Source organism: Ursus arctos, unplaced genomic scaffold (genome assembly GCF_023065955.2).
Source record: "Ursus arctos isolate Adak ecotype North America unplaced genomic scaffold, UrsArc2.0 scaffold_26, whole genome shotgun sequence".
NCBI classification, from domain to species: Eukaryota; Metazoa; Chordata; class Mammalia; order Carnivora; family Ursidae; genus Ursus; species Ursus arctos.
In genome coordinates this window covers 43,957,481-43,975,099 of record NW_026622941.1, presented here as the reverse complement: position 1 = coordinate 43,975,099, position 17,619 = coordinate 43,957,481, and the positions used below count along the sequence as shown (strand labels likewise).

Here is a 17,619-nt window from a genome sequence, read left to right as displayed (position 1 = left end):
TGTATGCTACGGCAATTACAAGAAAGTTTTTCTTTATCGGTGAAGAAAATGAAGTCCAGAGAAATTTCCCAAAGGTCACACACAACCAGAGAAGGAAAGTTCCTTGTATTTGGACTATTATTAGGTTATTTGCTTATTTCTGAGGTTACTGCAGTCCTCATGGACAACAGCCCTTGAGCCTGCACTTATATCTCCATAATTGACTTTATGATTACTCCTCTCCCAGTGGAATCCATCACAGTGGATGAAGAAAACCTCAGTGTTGAAAAATCCTGAAGAAAGTGTCAGAAGTGAAATGAGGAAGACCATCACAAACAGTCACCGCTGATGCTCTCCCAAGTGATCATGGACTCCGGAGACCCACGGTTGTTATGGTCCTTAAATATCCATGGTTATCCCACTATCCTTATTTTAAGATGTATAAGGCATAATAGAAGTCAAGAAAGGAACTCTGCTTTATATATATATTCCCGAAGTTTACCTGTCCTGACTAGAGAGTGAGAGCCCTCGAACTGACGCAGCTTTGATAAAAAGTCATTCATTGTCTTGTAAGGATTAGAATGTTCAGCAGCTTCTATCTCTGCTTCAAAGAAAAAGGCTAACCAAATATGGAATATATTAAATTACATAACTACTAATGGAAATAAAATATATACAATGAGGCATAACAATGCATTTATTTGGGGGGAATAACCTTGACCTGAGAAAATGAACATATATTTGGAAAGAGCTTTAAAAATGTTATATAAGCTTAGTGATTGTTTTGATGTTATTAATTTTAACCTAACAATAACTTCTCATTTTTTCTTCTGTTTCAAAGATGACAGTGTAATAATGGAAACCAAATAGATGGAGGTAAAACAAGGTAAAAATATTTCTAATATAGTTGTTACCGTTGTTTAATGATTCAAACACTGACAGGCAATCTTAACGGCTACAGCATTATCACACCGATTATATGTATTTCTCATATTTTAGGTTATATGTAATAATCTTATTTTAGGTAAAGATGATTATTTAACTATAAATATATTAGGAATAGAAATTCAAAATGTGACTAAAATGAAACAATATATTATGTTACTTTCTTGGTAAATACTCAGCAAAAATATGATTTATTATTATTTTTTAAGATGTTATTTATTTATTTGAGGGACGGGAAGAGCAGACGGAGAGGGGGAAGTAGGTTCCGCACTGAGCAGGGAGCCCAGTGAGGGCCTCCTAGGACCTCAAGATCATAACCTGAGCTGAAGGCAGCACTTAACCCACTGAGCCACCCGGGCACCCCCAAAATTATGATTTAAATACAGTAACCCCTTAACTCTTTCACTGCTTCATAGAATAACCATCTCATGGACATAGTATTATCTAATCCAAATTCCTGATTCTTCATAATATTAAAATCATTTTATATGCAATATTTAATTAAGATGTAAATAATTTATTCTACATTAAAGAAACTATATATCACTAGAAACAAAGCCCATATTTCATTTACTTATTTTACCTTGTGCCTCTCAGCAGGTTTCTGCCATGGGTGAGAGGGGGACAAGCAATCACTCAGAAGTGACTGACTTCATTCTTGTAGGCTTCAGGGTCCGCCCAGAGCTCCACACTCTCCTCTTCCTGCTCTTCCTGCTTGTGTATGCCATGATCCTTCTAGGGAATGTTGGCATGATGACCATTATTATGACTGATCCACGGCTGAACACACCAATGTATTTCTTCCTAGGCAACCTCTCCTTCATTGATCTCTTCTATTCTTCTGTTATTGCCCCCAAGGCCATGATCAACTTCTGGTCTGAGAGCAAGTCCATCTCCTTTGCAGGCTGTGTGACCCAGCTCTTTCTCTTTGCCCTCTTCATTGTGGCCGAGGGATTTCTCCTGGCAGCCATGGCTTATGACCGCTTCATTGCCATCTGCAACCCCCTCCTCTACTCTGTCCAGATGTCAACTCGTCTCTGCATTCAGTTGGTGGCTGGATCCTATTTTTGTGGCTGCATCAGCTCAGTTCTTTTGACCAGCGTGACGTTTACTTTGTCCTTTTGTGCTTCTCGAGCCATCGACCACTTTTACTGTGATTATCGTCCACTTCAAAGGATTTCTTGCTCTGATCTCTACTTTCATAAGATAGTTTCCTTTTTCTTATGCAGCATTATTATTTTGCCTACCATAATTGTCATTATTGTGTCCTATATGTATATTGTGTCCACGGTTCTAAAGATAAAATCCACTGAGGGACGTAAGAAAGCCTTCTCCACTTGCAGCTCCCACCTAGGAGTCGTGGGTGTGTTGTACGGTGCCATCATTTTTATGTATTTCATCCCTGACAGGTTTCCTGAGCTGAGTAAAGTGGCTTCTCTGTGTTACACCTTAGTCACGCCCATGTTGAATCCCTTGATTTACTCCCTGAGAAACAAAGATGTCAGAGAGGCTCTGAGAAAGATCCTGGGGACAAAAATATTTTTATTTAATTCTATCTTAACAGTGATATAACTGAAAGGCCTGGACATTATGACAACTTAGGAAGGCATTGATGGAAAGAATGCACACATGATTTTGAAATATTTAATTCTAGAAAGTTTATTTGTTTGAATCCCATGTACTTCAGCTGAAGAATACATTTGGATGGTGTTTTTCCTGACTGTTGATTTTGGAGTGGAATGGCTTTCTCCGACTTCATCTTCATTTGGGTAAAGATAATGATTGCTGTGTACTTCGATTTTAGGGAAAATATATTCCAAGCTTGCTACTGGCATTGTAAGGATGATGTTGGGATGTATTATTTATCTTGAGTCAGTAACAAATGTTATATAATGTGTGTAATTGGTAGATATAACAAAATCTGACGTAATAAGACAGAATAAAATCTCAGATTTACTGAAGAATCTTTTTGAGTTCTGGATGAGAGAAACAGATACTCTAGAGCATACAGAGTCATAAGGGTGACATGTGAGGCACTCAATTATCCAGAGGCTGAAAGATTGACACACTTATTTAATGGTTTCTCTGGCTTAGGTCAATTATTCTTGTAAATCCTCCCTTTTCACAAGAAAACTGCAATGAAAATGAACCAAAAATAAAGATAATTCATTTTTTGTTACATATGGCTTAGTGAGAATTAATTCATCATATTGCATATTGATAATTATGAATTTTTGATGCACTCTTTGCCCTATGACATTCCCTATGTATAAATAGTTTCAGTACTTAGTTCACCATGAAATCAGAGGAAAATAGCTGACTAGAGGATTAAAATGCCATATGGAAACCCAGTGAAAAAGACGTTTATAGAAAACACAAAAAGAGTGCAACCTCTTAAGACGAGTGGTCCTAATGGTCAGGGAACACTTCCTAAGCACATTTTAAAAATAAATAGCATTAAGCAACATGAAATAAACAGGCTTCTATGCAAAGGGAGAAAATAACTATATGGTGAACTTCATGAACTTTATAAATGATTTGTAATGCACAAGACAAGGAGTGAGGGATGAGCCTTAAAAGGAAACCTATGGAAATCATGCAGATCTCTATGTCAAGCCAAGGAAATAGACCTTCATTCTGTAGGCAGGGGGTAGGCATTGGGAGTTTTTAGGAAGATACTATTGTGTTCAAACTGGCCTTTTACAAAAATCATACTTGTGGCTTTGTGTAAATGTTCACAAGGAGAAGATGGTAGTCCCAGAAAGTGTGTGATCACCCAAGTAAGAGGTTATGATGACTTTACCAAAGGCAGTCTTATTAGAGACAGTAAAGAAGAGACTATCTTTAAAATGGCAGGTGAAGTAAGCTGAATATTGACCGATGGTTGATAAAAAGTAATGAGGTAGAAAAATAATGACTCTAATGTTTGAGCATCTCTGACTCAATGCTACCTTGTAAATGAGGAAGAAAATATAAGGGTAATAATAGTTCATGGTTAACTTAAGAGTTAAGAAAATAGCGGGGCGCCTGGGTGGCAGAGTCGTTCAGCGTCTGCCTTCGGCTCAGGGCGTGATCCCAGCGTTCTGGGATCAAGCCCCACATCAGGCTCCTCTGCTAGGAGCCTGCTTCTTCCTCTCCCACTCCCCCTGCTTGTGTTCCCTCTCTCGCTGGCTGTCTCTATCTCTGTCGAATAAATAAATAAAATCTTTAGAAAAAAAAAGAGTTAAGAAAATAGGCTCAGGTGCCATACTGAGCTTTCAAATTCTGTGTTTGCCAATGCAGCTTTGGGCGAGTTACATACTATCTCCCCATTGTTATTTCCTCCTGTAAAATGGAGTACATAACAGTATCTACATCTCGGAGTCACTTGAATGATTACATTACATAAATTTCATATAAATTTGTTAAATCCACATATTTAATAGCTGTCAGATTTGTCCATTCCTCCTGCTTTCTACACTATTGATGTTAAGTCTGAGAGAGGAAGACAGTAACTTTCTCGGCCCTTGTCCCTTCACACTCTGCCATGAGGCACTCCCAAGTGTCCAAGAGTATCTGTTCTCGTTTCCACAGACAGAGCTTGAGAAACTGCCTACTACTTTGTCATTTCGATCTTTACCTTTCTCCCTGGAGAGAACTAATGGGAAAGATTGTAAAACGACCAAAAAGGCAACAGAGCCTCCAATGAAATGCAAAATAAGATCTTATCATCAGATGTGACATCTGTTCATCCCTCTACCTACGTCTTTCTTAAGAACGCTTTCTTATCTATCCATAGAATTTGTTTCTCAGAGTCCATAGAAACAAATTAAGAACCTTTCTTATTCTTAAACAAATGTCATTTCTTTCATTCACATTAAAAATACAGATTACTGGGGAAAACAGGGGACTCACTAAGTAGAAAAACTTCATGAAGTGCTCGCTTTGCTAAGGTTGTGTCTTGCATTCCTGAGATGAAGCAGAAACATGTGTAGGCTGAAAGAGGCATGTTTTACTAACCCTCCCCTGGGAATAAAATGCAGAGGCCCTCAGGCAACTCCTGAGTCCTATAATGGAATAAGCCTGAAATGAAAGAGGCTCCTAACTCTTTAAACCTTTGTCCATTGGATATTAGTAATCCTTTATCAAACTGAGAAAAAAGACCCTGACAAGAGTGTGGACTGTCAAGGGGAACAATGTTCCTCTATCTGCACCACGTGCTGTCCCCCCCACAACCACCATTGGACACACATACACGTAACATCAAATATTACCTCTCTCTCTCTCTCTCTCTCTCTCTCTCGCTCACTCTCACAAACACACACACACACACACACCAGGATGTCTTTGGGAGGAACGCCGAGAAAGATCACTGGGTGTATCGTTCCCTAGAACAATACATACCCAGTGTCCTCCAGCTGACTCAGAGAAGAATCCGCAGGCTAAGCTAGGAGCGAACAGACCTCACCAGGAGAAGATGTGTACAGTAGTTTTTCAACGCTGACTTTTTTTTTCTTTTCCTGGTGTCAAGAAATTTCTGTATTACTACAGGAATTGCATTCAGGTATATTCTGTTCTCACTCCTGTTAGGAAATTACTCTCCTCATTTTACTTTTCATTCAAGGTGGATGCATGTGCTGTACAGTGTAAGTTGTGAAAACAGGGATATATTGAAGAAGAAGAAGAAGAAGAATATCTAGCATGTTAATATAAATTAATCAAAATACATACACAAATGTATAAATATATATGTGTGTGTGTGTATAGTTCCTTCAATTTGATATATGAATTATAGGACTGTTCATAAACTGGTCAAAGTTGTAGGACAAGTCATGTGCAGAATCATTCCAGTAATATATAGCTAATATTTTGATTTTGTAATTACATGATTTAAAACCACACTTGTCTAAAACATCATGCACAAAAGGAACTTCTTCAAACTCATCTAATGACCTTCCATTGAATTTATAACTATAGCTGATTTTTGTGTCAATAACTAGTGAAGTTTTCTTAATTTAAATGATAGTATTAAGAAAACAGAAACATAAACGATAGTGTGAATGGTGGTGAATCCTCACACAACTACTGCTACGCTAACGATTATATTAAAAGTTTATAGCCTACTTGTATAATTGAGATTTTTATATGATAAATATCTTCTAAGCCTTCAGTAGTTTCCTGGTTTTAGGCCAAAATTAAATCTCGAATCCCCCCCCCCCAAAAAAGACATTTCTGAGTGATTGCTTTTAAATGTAAGCCCATGAATCTAAAAGAAGATCTGCCCAATTCTTTTCTCAACCACTGTATTGAGAAACAGTTATTGTAAAATAAATGCTGTTCAGTCAGACGATACATATCTGAGTTGCGGCAGTTTTACACATCACTGAAACCCTCACCACAAGAAGATACAGATTTTGTTTGTTACTTTTTTTTTTAATTCATTTAAGTAATCTCTACACGTTAGAAAGTGCTTGAACTCATGACCCTGAAATCAAGAGTCACCTGCTCTTCTGACTAAGACAGCCAGGTGGCCCAAGATATAGAACTTTTCCATCATCTATAAAAGATTTATCATGCCCCTAGTTAGATCACGTCTCCTTCCAACCCCCTTCCCAGATAACCAGTGATCTGATTTTTTTTTTTTTGCACCTCCATCTATCTATCATCTATCTATCTACCTATCTATTGAATCTGCATATAATATGCACTTTTTTCTGGCAGGCTTACTTTGAGTAAAATGCATTTGAAATGTCTTCACTTTGTCATGTGTGTAAGTCATTTTTCTTTTGAATGCTCAGTAGCATTCCATTTCCCATTGAACACTTATACCAAATTTTGTTTATGCACTCTTAAACCGATGGGCAGTTGAGGTGTTTTCACCTTTTAGATAATGTGAATAGAGCCCATAGGAACATGCACGCATCTGTGTTGGAGCCAGAGCCCACTCCCACAACTGCCCTCCCCTTTTCAGCCTAGCATGATAGAAAGTACACAGGCAAGTGTACACAAGAGCACAGGGGCTCCTCTTCCCCTAGATCCCAGGCATGGGCTACCAAATCACCTTGAGGGTGGCAGGCCCAAGACATTTCTTATTTCCTCCAGCTCCAAGCTGCAGAAGCTCTACTCAAGACAAGAGTGGCTACAGTGTCTGGAGATCTCTTCCTCTACCCAAGACCCATTCATAGGCTAGAAGCTCTACCCCAGGTACAATAGTCCAAGACTAATGGGGCCCCAATTTCAGTTGCTCCAGGTCAAAGGATAGAGATTTTTTGTCAAGAGGGATAAGCTTAGAAGACCATAGGCTACTGGCCTCACCCAGAAACCTCCTCATAAAGCCAGGGTGTCACTCTGAGAGAACTGGGCCACTGCTCCTGGTTTTACCCAGAATGAAAGGCAGGCCATAGTAACAGAGGGCTCCGAAGCTTCCCTCAAGTGATCTGACGTTATTTGGAACAATAATGTTTTTTGTGTCTTTGTGGGAAAGTTCAAGCATGAGGGACTCTCAAACACAATACACATCTGGTGAACAGCAGTTACGAGAGGTTGGTAGCTCCACAGAGCAACAAGCTAACTGAGGACCAACTAGAAGTCTACCAGAGAACCAGGGAAGGACACAACAAAGCAGGCCCTCCTAGGGTTGGAGCAAACCTCAAAGACTGGCCTTAAAGACTATCCTTGCAGAGGGGACCAAAACAATTGGATAGTAAAGGTATGAAAGATAATAAGGAAATATATGTCCCATAATGTTTTCAAAACAATAGAACAAGAAGAATTAGTGGAGTCGCTCTGCTGGGTGAAAACCTACAGAGGCACATCACTCAACAAAATCATCAGGGGAGGACACGGCCAAGTTAGCCCAATAAAACCACTGCCACCCCAGTGTATGCACAAGCCTAAGCTTATGCCTCTGAGGTGACACAGAGTGCTTCTCAGTGCAAAGAGATTTCAATAATATAGTCAAAAAATAAACAAGCAAAAACCAAAAATATAGAAATTATTTCAAAAACATATTCTGGAGTTTAAAGGTACAATAACTGAAAAACGTTGTAGAGTGAGAATCATGCAGTATGTACCCTTTTCAGTTTGCTTCTTTCACTTAATAATGTGCATTTACAGCTCCCTCATGTCCTTGCACAGCTTGAAAGGTTTGGCTCGTTTCTTTTTAGTGCTGAGTATTATTCTGTTGTCCGGATGTAGCACAGTTTATCATTCATTCACGATTCGTAGGCAGGTTCTTGTGTGGACAGGAGTTTTCAACTTGTTTGGGTAAATATCAAGGAGCACAATTGCTGGATTATATACTAAGGGCATGTTGAGTTTTGTGTGACACGGAAAAACTGTCTTCCAAAATGGCTGTACCACTTTGCATTCACAACAGCAATGAGTAAGGACTGCTGTCCCTCCACACCCTTGACAGCATTTGACGTAGTCAGTGGCTTTGATTTTGGCCATTCTGATAGGTGTGTAGTAGTACACTGGTTTTTTTTCTATTTGTTTGTTTGTTTTTTAATTAAGGCGTTAATTTTTATAGAAGTTTAAGGTATAGAGATCTATCATGTACCCTTGCCCCCACGCACACATACCTTCGTCCATTGTCAACACCCCCCACCAGATTAGTACGTTTATTACAACTGATGAACCTATCGTGGCACCCACTGTCACCCAAAATCCCCAGTTTACTCAAGAGTTCACCCTTGCTATTGTATGTGTTAGGGTTTGGACAAATATAAATGGTGTATCCATAATGATAGCATCATAAAAAGTGTTTTCAGTGTCCTAAAAATCTTTTCTCCTTTGCTGTTCATCTCTCCCTCCACCCACAGCCCCTATCAACCACTGATCTTTTTCCTCACTCTACAGTTTTGCCTTTTATAGAAGGTCATAAAGTTGTAATCATACAATAGGTACTCTTTTCGGATTGGCTTCTTTCACTCAGTAATAGGTAATTAAGATTCCTCCTCGTCTTTTCACAGCTAGATAGTCTAACTTTCAGCACTAAATGGTGTTTTATCCCCCAGATATATCATGGGCTATTTATCCATTCACTTACTGAAGGAAACCTGGTTGCTTCCAAATTTTGGCAATTATGAATAAAGCTGCCATAAAATTCCATGTGCTGGTTTTGGTATGGACATAAGTTTTCAACTCCTTTGGATGAATATCAGGCAGCCTAATTCCTACATCATAGATCAATAAGACTGTGTTTAGTTTTCTAAGAAACTGCCAAACTGTCTTCCAACATAGCTGTACAATTTTGTAGCACCCACTAGCAATCTATAAGGGTTCCTGTTGCTCCACATACAATTATTTAATGTCAGCATTTTGCATTTGGGTTATTCTGACAGGTGCATAGTAGTATCCCATCATTGTTTTATATCATATTCCCTGATTATGTATGATGTGAAGCACCTTTTTGTGTGTTTATTTGCCATCTGCATATCATTTTGAGTGAGGTATCTGTTAAGGTCTTTGTTCCATTTTTTAATAAGGTTGTTTTCTTATAGTTGAGTACTAAGTATTCTTTACATATTTTGGATATCCTTCATCAGATATATTTTCTATATACTTTCCCCTAGCCACTGTCTTTCCTTCTCAATCACTGATAATATCATTCACAGAGCAGAAGTTCTTAGTTTTAGTGAAGCTCAATTTATCAGTTATACTTTTCACGGATTGTGCCTTGGTGTTGTATCTCAAAAGGCATTGCCAAACCCAAAATCATCTGGATTTCTCCTATGTTATCTCCTAAGAGTTTTAGAATTTTGTGTTTTACCATTTGACCTAGTTTTTGTGAATGGTGTAAAGTTTATGCCTGTTCTCTCATTTTTGCATGTGGATGTCCAACTATCCCAGCACTCTTTATTGAGCAACCTACCTTTTCTCCATTGTATTATTTTTGCTCCTTTGTCAAAAATCAGTTGACTCCGTCGATGTGGCTCTATTTTAACTTTCTAAATTCTGTTCCATTATTCTATTAGTTTATTCTTTTACGATACCAATTATCTTGATTATTGTAGCTGTATGGTTGTGTATAGGTGAAGTTGTATAGTCTCAGTCCTCTGATTCTGTTCGTCTCCTACCATATACTGCTGGCTTTTCTGGTCTTTTACCTTTTCATATAAACTTCACTTTAATATCTGAAGTTTGTCAATAACCAAAAAATAACTTGCTGGAATTTTCATCGAGATTGCATTGAATGTATATCTCAGTTGGGAAGAAATGACACCTTGGCGATATTAGTCTTCTTCTCCATGAACCTTCAATGGGTCTCCATTTATCTAGGTTCTTTTTTATTTCTTCCATTAGAATTGTATACCTTTCCTCCTAGAAATCTGGTACATATTTTTTGAAATTCATTCCTAAGTGTTTTATTGGAGGGAAGTGATAATATAAATGGTATTGTGTTTTAATTTTAAATTCTAGTTGCTCATTCATGGTATACGGAAACCACTTAACTTTTGTGTATTAATCATGTATCCTGCAACCCTCCTCTATTTCCTATTACTTTCAGGAAGGTGTTTTTGTCAATTCTTTCAGATTTTCTACATAGACAACCATGTCACCTATGAACAAAGATAAAGTTACTCTTCCTTTTCATTCCGTATAATCTTTTATACTAATTGGCTACAGCTGCCACAGCAGAATAACACAGACTGGATACCTTAACCACCATTTTTTTTCTCCCAGTTCCAGAGACTAGAATTCCACGATGAAGGGGCCATAAATAAATATTCTGAGGATTCTCTCCTTGGCTTGCAGATGTCTGCCTCTGGTTTCCTTTTCACATGATTGTCCCTCAGAGCACATGCAACTCCAGTGTCTCTATGTGTCTCCTAATCTCTTCTTATCAAGACACTGGCCAGACTGTATTAGAACCCACTATAGCAGCCTTGTTTCAAAGGCTCTACCTCCAGCTATTGCCGCATACTGAGATACTAGGAGTTAGGGCTTCGACATATGAGTTGGGAAGACATAATTCAGCCCATAACACTTTTATTTCCTTTTTGTCTGTTGCATCACTTAAGACTTCCAAACAAATGCTGAAGAGATATGGTGAAGAGGGACATCTTTGGCTGATTCCTGTCTCTTAGTGGGAAAGCTTCTCTTTCAGCACCATTAAATGTAATCTTAGCTGTAGGTTTTTGTAGATATTCATTTTCAAGTTGAGGAAATGTCCCTCTATTCTTATTTTGCTACGAGTTCCTTTACTTTTTATCTGTTGGTACCATCACCAGAAACATGATACAAGTTCAAAAATGGTGAGAGACACCTCCTTGGTGTACTCCCCTCATACTAGCCAGTTAATCAGTTCTCTGTATCTAATCCACAAATTTTCAAATCAGCATCTTTTCACTTACATTGGTATACTTCAAGCCCACATCAATAACATGAACTGATACAGCAATATACTAACTCCAATCTTACTCCCTTTAAATACAATTTCCACTTAGCCTAAAGACGTTCCCTGATTGCGAGCACCTGCTTTCAGGCACACTACTTTGAAATCTGTATGTTCCTCTTTGGCATAAACATCTATGGATTTGAAGTATCTGTGCAAGGATGTGATTCTCACACTAAATGGTAAGCTCCCTAAAGAATAGGGCTATTATTACACAGTCAATAAAATTACCAAATAAATGAATATTCAGGGGCATAAAGGAGTACACACTATTTTAATGACTAACTTGCTCCATACTTTTATTCAATGTTTTTCACAATAATTAACACAGGAAAAAATGCGTGACAAATCAAACTGAGGGAATGATTGCGTAAAAATGTTTGCAGGTCTCTATCACTTTGGTTCTTTATACTAAGATTTACCAATTAGCAGTGCCTCAGAGCAACCTACAATACCTGACGCATTTGATATAAAATTTTCCAAATTAATGTGTATAGCAAAGATTACTTACTGTTTGTTTCTTATTGTTATTTCTTCCTCTTGATAAAACACACATATCATACTTGATTCAAAATGAAAATTCAATTTAACATGCTAAAAAAGTATTTATTAAATTGGAAAATATAATTTTAAAAAAATCAGGCACTGGGGCACCTGGATGGCTCAGTCAGTTAAGCATCTGACTTTTGGTTTCCACTCAGGTCATGATCTTAGGTCATGAGATTGAGCCCCATGTCACACTCTGTGCTCAGGGGAGAGTTTGTTTGAAATTCTCTCCCTCTGCCTCTGCCCATACTCTCACTCTCTCTCTCTCAAAGAAAAAAAAGAAAAAGAAAGAAGCTGGGCATTATTGTCAGTTATTAGTGATTATGTATAGTGCCAGGAGCAATTTTAAGACAAACACCAGACAAAACATTGTTTACACAGCATAATAACATAAAAAAGTCAAGTTCAGCAGCAAGCCATTAAAATAAATAGAAATCAATTCTGTGAAACAAAGTCATATTTGAGATAGTGTGAGGTTCATCTTGAAAAATGCTCTAATATCCAGGATATCTCCAATATCCAGGACATTCAGGATTAACAGCGTTCCAGGTAACTCACCTGGAAAAAGTTCTGATGGTCTTTTGTATCATGTTCAGAAGAATGATTTTTATTAATGGCCCCAAGGAGTATGACAGAAACTGCCAGAAAATCAAAGGTGGAAAAGAAATAAAAATCAAACAATTATGTTTCTCGTCTCTAGAAGTTTCTTTAGAGCTTCTTTGACATCTTTGTTTCTCAGGGAGTAAATCAAAGGGTTCAACATGGGAGTGACTAAGGTGTAACATAAGGAGGCCACTTTACTCAGCTCAGGAAATCTGTCAGGAGTGAGATACATAAAAAAGACAGCACCATACAATACACTCACAACTCCTAGGTGAGAGCTGCAAGTGGAGAAGGCTTTCTTACGTCCCTCAGACGAGCGTATCTTTAGAACTGTGGACACAATATACAAGTATGAAATAATAATAACTATGATGGTAGGCAAGATAATGATCCCAGATAAGGAGAAAGAAATCATCCTATAGATGAAGGAGTCAGAACAAGATATCCTCTGAAGTGGGCGAGTATCACAGTAAAAGTGGTCAATGGCCCGGGAAGCACAAAAGGACAAAGTAAATGTCATGCCTGTCTGAAGAACTGAGCTGATGCAGCCACAAAAATAGGATCCAGCCACCAACTGAATGCAGAGACGAGTTGACATCTGGACAGAGTAGAGGAGGGGGTTGCAGATGGCAATGAAGCGGTCATAAGCCATGGTTGCCAGGAGAAATCCCTCAGCCACAATAAAGAGGGCAAAGAGAAAGAACTGGGTCATACAGCCTGCAAAGGAGATGGACTTGCTCTCAGACCAGAAGTTGATCATGGCCTTGGGGGCAATAACAGAAGAATAGAAGAGGTCAATGAAGGAGAGGTTGCCTAGGAAGAAATACATTGGTGTGTTCAGCCGTGGATCAGTCATAATAATGGTCATCATGCCAACATTCCCTAGAAGGATCATGGCATACACAAGCAGGAAGAGCAGGAAGAGGAGAGTGTGGAGCTCTGGGCGGACCCTGAAGCCTACAAGAATGAAGTCAGTCACTTCTGAGTGATTGCTTGTCCCCCTCTCACCCATGGCAGAAACCTGCTGAGAGGCACAAGGTAAAATAAACAAATGAACTCTGGGCTTTGATCCTAGCTACAAATAATCATTGCAGAATTAGGACTTATAAACCTATTCTATAGTCATCATTCATTTTTACTTTATAAAATTACTGTGACTTAAATTTAAACCATTGCAACTGATGAAGAATCCAAAAGTTAGTTTTATGTCCCTCTTTCTACAAGTGGTGGAATTAGGTTTTTTTCCTCTGAATCTAATGCAATTCCTTCCCACCCAAATGCATTTGCAAGTATCACTTCTGTGTATGTTTCTGAATCATGATTTATGCAATAAATTCATTGTCATGAAGGAGTAATTGGAAGAGAGCATAAATAATTTAATAGAGAACATTTGGGAAGGAATTACAGTACATACGTCTGGAGATATTAGGGGATTCAGCAGCCTACTTTAGGAAAACCTAACTTCGAGTCCTTAATTTACATTAAGGATATAAAGAAAGCAGATATAAAGAAAGTGACTCAATTTCAAAACTACTTAAGAGGTACAATTACTTTGTGATAGTAATGGAAATTTTGAATTTTGATGTAAGTTATTTATTCACTAAAATCAAAGTTGTACACGAACACACACAAACATTATTAAGGCTCAAATGCTAGGACTTCTCTCCCAGATGGGCCTCCATAGCCCCTTCATAATGACAGTTTCCCTGCACTCCCTCAGCCTGCAGCTCATAGTTTTTTTAAGAAGGCTTACAGGTAGTCTAGATGGAAGAGTTACTTTAGAAAAGGATACTGAAAGAAAAAAAGAAAGGATACCCCACAAAAAACACATATGAGGGATTGTTGATTGCATTCCTATTTGCCAGGGATATGACTCACAGCCATCATACCTCATTTACTTGGTAGCTCAACTAAGGATTTGACCTGATTGTGTTGACAATATGGTCACTCTGTCCTCTCAGGGCTCTATATGCATGGTTCTGCCTAAATAACAAGAATAATAACGATAATGGAGTACTTTTTATATGTCGGCCACTCTTGTAAATGCATTTATAGTGGCTCTCTTAATCCACACAACAATAATGTGAGGTGAGTGCTGTTTCCTAGTTTACACACGGGGAAACTAAAATACAGAGAACTGAAGTCTGTTGATAGCCACCTACTAGGCTCGGAATTGGCATTTGTAGTCGAAAAACCTGGCTCCAGAATCCATGCATCATTAATCACTGCAGATTACCACCTTCTATAATAATCTGTTCTGGTTCCTTTACCTGATTTACCTCTGTTTGTACTTTCGAGTTAATTAAAGTTTCTTACTCCCAAAATGAATTCTCCAATCTTTCAACCTGGGTTAAAACACATCTGCATATATCCTGCTCCTGAGGATAGTAGCTATTATCACCATATTTTAATATTCATATTGAATATTAATAAGTTCTTCCTTAATATCAAAATTTCAACTTGTCCTCATGTATGACATCGCAACATTCTCTGTCTGGCAGATAGCAATTAATCAATATCTATTATATAAATACATGTTGAATGACACCCAAGCATGCACAATCAGAAAAACTTGACGACTCTGAAATACTCAGATGGTTAGCATGGGTTTAGTTTAAGTACAGGAACGTCCAGGGCTGCTTCGCACATCCTCAATCCTGAAGATACATTATATCCTCTTTATAACCTACTTGTGGTACTTACGTTACTGCTGTAACTTCTGGCAAGCTACTATACCACTGTATCCTCACACAAACCAGGCATGAAAACACTGTAACTCCCCAAGTTTTCTTGGAGGTACTTAGGCAGTGCACGTAAGTAGTACCATTTCTAACAGAATAAACACCCGACAGGTATTAGCTGTTATTATTTCTATCATATCTTCCTGTGTTCAATCCAACAATGCACACCAAAATAATCAGCACTAGTTAGGTTAAAAATTAATAATATGTTTGGGATATTATTTTTTTGGATAAACCATTCTAAGTTGAGGGACAGAATCAGAGAAAATGTTAAAGATTAAAAAGAATAAAGAAATCTGAGAGAAGTATAATATCTTGCCCGAGAAAGAGATGCCTGGCAGAAAAGTGGCATGGTGCGTTATGGTTATATGCTTGTTATTCACCAGCCCCATCAAAACTTAAATATGCAAATCATTGTATTATAAAAGAGCAAAATTTTAAATAGATGATACACGAGGTCTGAAGAGGCATAAAATACTTACTTAAAAGGTGAAGAGAGAGCCTAAAGTAGTTGTGAAATATTTCTTAAATGTATTCTACTTGTTTTCTTCTAATCTCCCCCAGGGGTAAGATTGTAGATCATTTTATTATCCAGATTTATTCATATCAAACTTGTTCTAATGTTAATAAGTTTATGCCCGAAAACGTTTATACCTAGAAAAGGGAGAGTCTTTCTTAGAATAGCCAATAAACAAGTAGTCAGTTTGTGGCTTATCACTTGTCAAAACTCACATGTTTTAAGATTTAGTCTCACCTTATATTGTTTGGTATTTTGTCAGATTCTGAAAAGGAAGCCACAGAATCCTGATGGTTTATTCTTGTTATTCTTTTAATTCTAGAAAGGGTAAACATTAAGTTAATTAATGACCATGCCACAAGTTCTAAATAACCACTATGTCAAGATAAAATGAATCCCTCCCCCCCAAAAAAATTCCAAATGCATGTTTATCATCCCAGTTTTAGTTCTTCCCACAGAGAAATTGGGCTAATTTCCCTTGTTGCTCTAATTAAAAACTGTACTTTCCTTAGGTCGTTATTTCTTGAAAAATGCTATAGTCCTTTGTAGAAGAGACACACGGTGAATTTTCCAAATGATGCTTTGCTAATACTGAGAGAATTCCCGGAATGATATTCTATAGTTATACAAGGTGAATCTGAGGAATCAGTCCGAGGGATATTCTCTGTCCTGCATCCTTGGATGCTGAATGCTTTGAAAGAAGGAAGGTAGATTGTCTTGGATATGTAAGTAGAGGTCCTGAGCTATCTGGAATCTCTGATCATCTGCCAGAATATCAGCAGCAGGCATCTCTACTGGCTTTGATTTTACCATAATGGTGTAACTTTTTCAAATAATTACAGCAGTGAGGTTTCTCTTACCTTCTGGGAGATAGTTCCCCTGGGAGAGAAAGCAGCATAAGTAAGGTACCCAGGCTCCAGAGCCAAGATCCATGAGGACCCACAGAGGCTCTAGATGTGTTGGGGGGGGAGTAAAAAAAAGGAAGGAAAGGAAAGGAAAGGAAAAGAAAGGAAAAAGAAAAGAATAATAATAAGGAAAAGGAAAAGAAAAAGGGAAAGAAAGGAAGAAAGGGAAAAGAAAAGGAAAGAAAGAAAAAGGGGGGAGAAAGAAAAAGAGAAAGAAAGAAAGAAAGAAAGAAAGAGAGAGAGAAAGAAAGAGAGAAAGGAAAAAGAAGAGCCTAAACTTACTAGGAGCCGAAATACATACAACAGTTTATTTTTTTCTTTTCTTGTGTGAATCCTTTGGAAGGGACCAAAAGGATCTTTCTGTCTTAATTTCTTCACTGAAAAAGAAACATTTCAATTCATCATTACATCATTACAACAAAACTTGTGGTAGGCTAACTGACATAGATATGAAAGAAAATACCATGTAATTAAATATATTTTAGGGAACTTTTTCTCCTAGTTATAAAGCTTACTCATTTTCACTTAAAAATTCTCTATATTTATTCTTTAGCTATATTTTGTCAATGATAACTGATAATTAGAAGTACAATAGCATGGGTATGATGTGGGGTAAATTAGCCCAGTAAATGCCCTCTAATTCCTTAAGTAGAGGTTAAATAACGATTAAATGGATTTACAGTTAGGTTCACCTTATAATTTTAATTGCTTGAAAGTTGTTTGTCCAGGTGTCATATATTAAGTAATTTCTCAAGAGCCACTGTATAGACTTCAAATATTTTTTTAAATTGTTCAATATCAGTCCAAAAATCCCAATTTGTATATGATAAAAATTAAATCACTGAATAACTGCCATAAAAAGGGGAAGAAAATAATGGTAGCTCTTAAGTCCTCACATATGCAACTGATCAAGGGCAATAGTTGATATTTTCTTTCTATATTCCTCTTGGTCTCAGCAATAAACTTAGAATCCAGAAGCTGCTTACCTGCTGGAGTCATTCAAAC

At 37.6% G+C, this 17,619-nt stretch overlaps 2 protein-coding genes across 2 annotated transcripts; one reads left to right on the top strand and one right to left on the bottom strand.

Annotated features, from left to right (window-relative positions):
* The first annotated feature begins 1,482 nt into the window (after positions 1-1,482).
* Positions 1,483-2,496, top strand: LOC113257347 (olfactory receptor 9K2-like). Its single transcript, XM_026501548.3, has one exon. It carries the CDS (start codon positions 1,534-1,536, stop codon positions 2,494-2,496), a length of 963 nt encoding a protein of 320 aa, XP_026357333.2. The 5' UTR covers positions 1,483-1,533.
* Positions 2,497-12,521: 10,025 nt separating this feature from the next.
* Positions 12,522-13,520, bottom strand: LOC113257348 (olfactory receptor 9K2). The gene has a single exon (XM_026501549.3). It carries the CDS (start codon positions 13,461-13,463, stop codon positions 12,522-12,524), a length of 942 nt encoding a protein of 313 aa, XP_026357334.2. The 5' UTR covers positions 13,464-13,520.
* Between the last annotated feature and the right edge of the window lie 4,099 nt (positions 13,521-17,619).

What these genes read in the sequence shown, in the direction of transcription:
- LOC113257347 (XM_026501548.3), top strand. Translation starts at nt 1,534, where the DNA reads ATGGGTGAGAGGGGGACAAGCAATCACTCAGAAGTGACTGACTTCATT.
- LOC113257348 (XM_026501549.3), bottom strand. Translation starts at nt 13,463, where the DNA reads ATGGGTGAGAGGGGGACAAGCAATCACTCAGAAGTGACTGACTTCATT.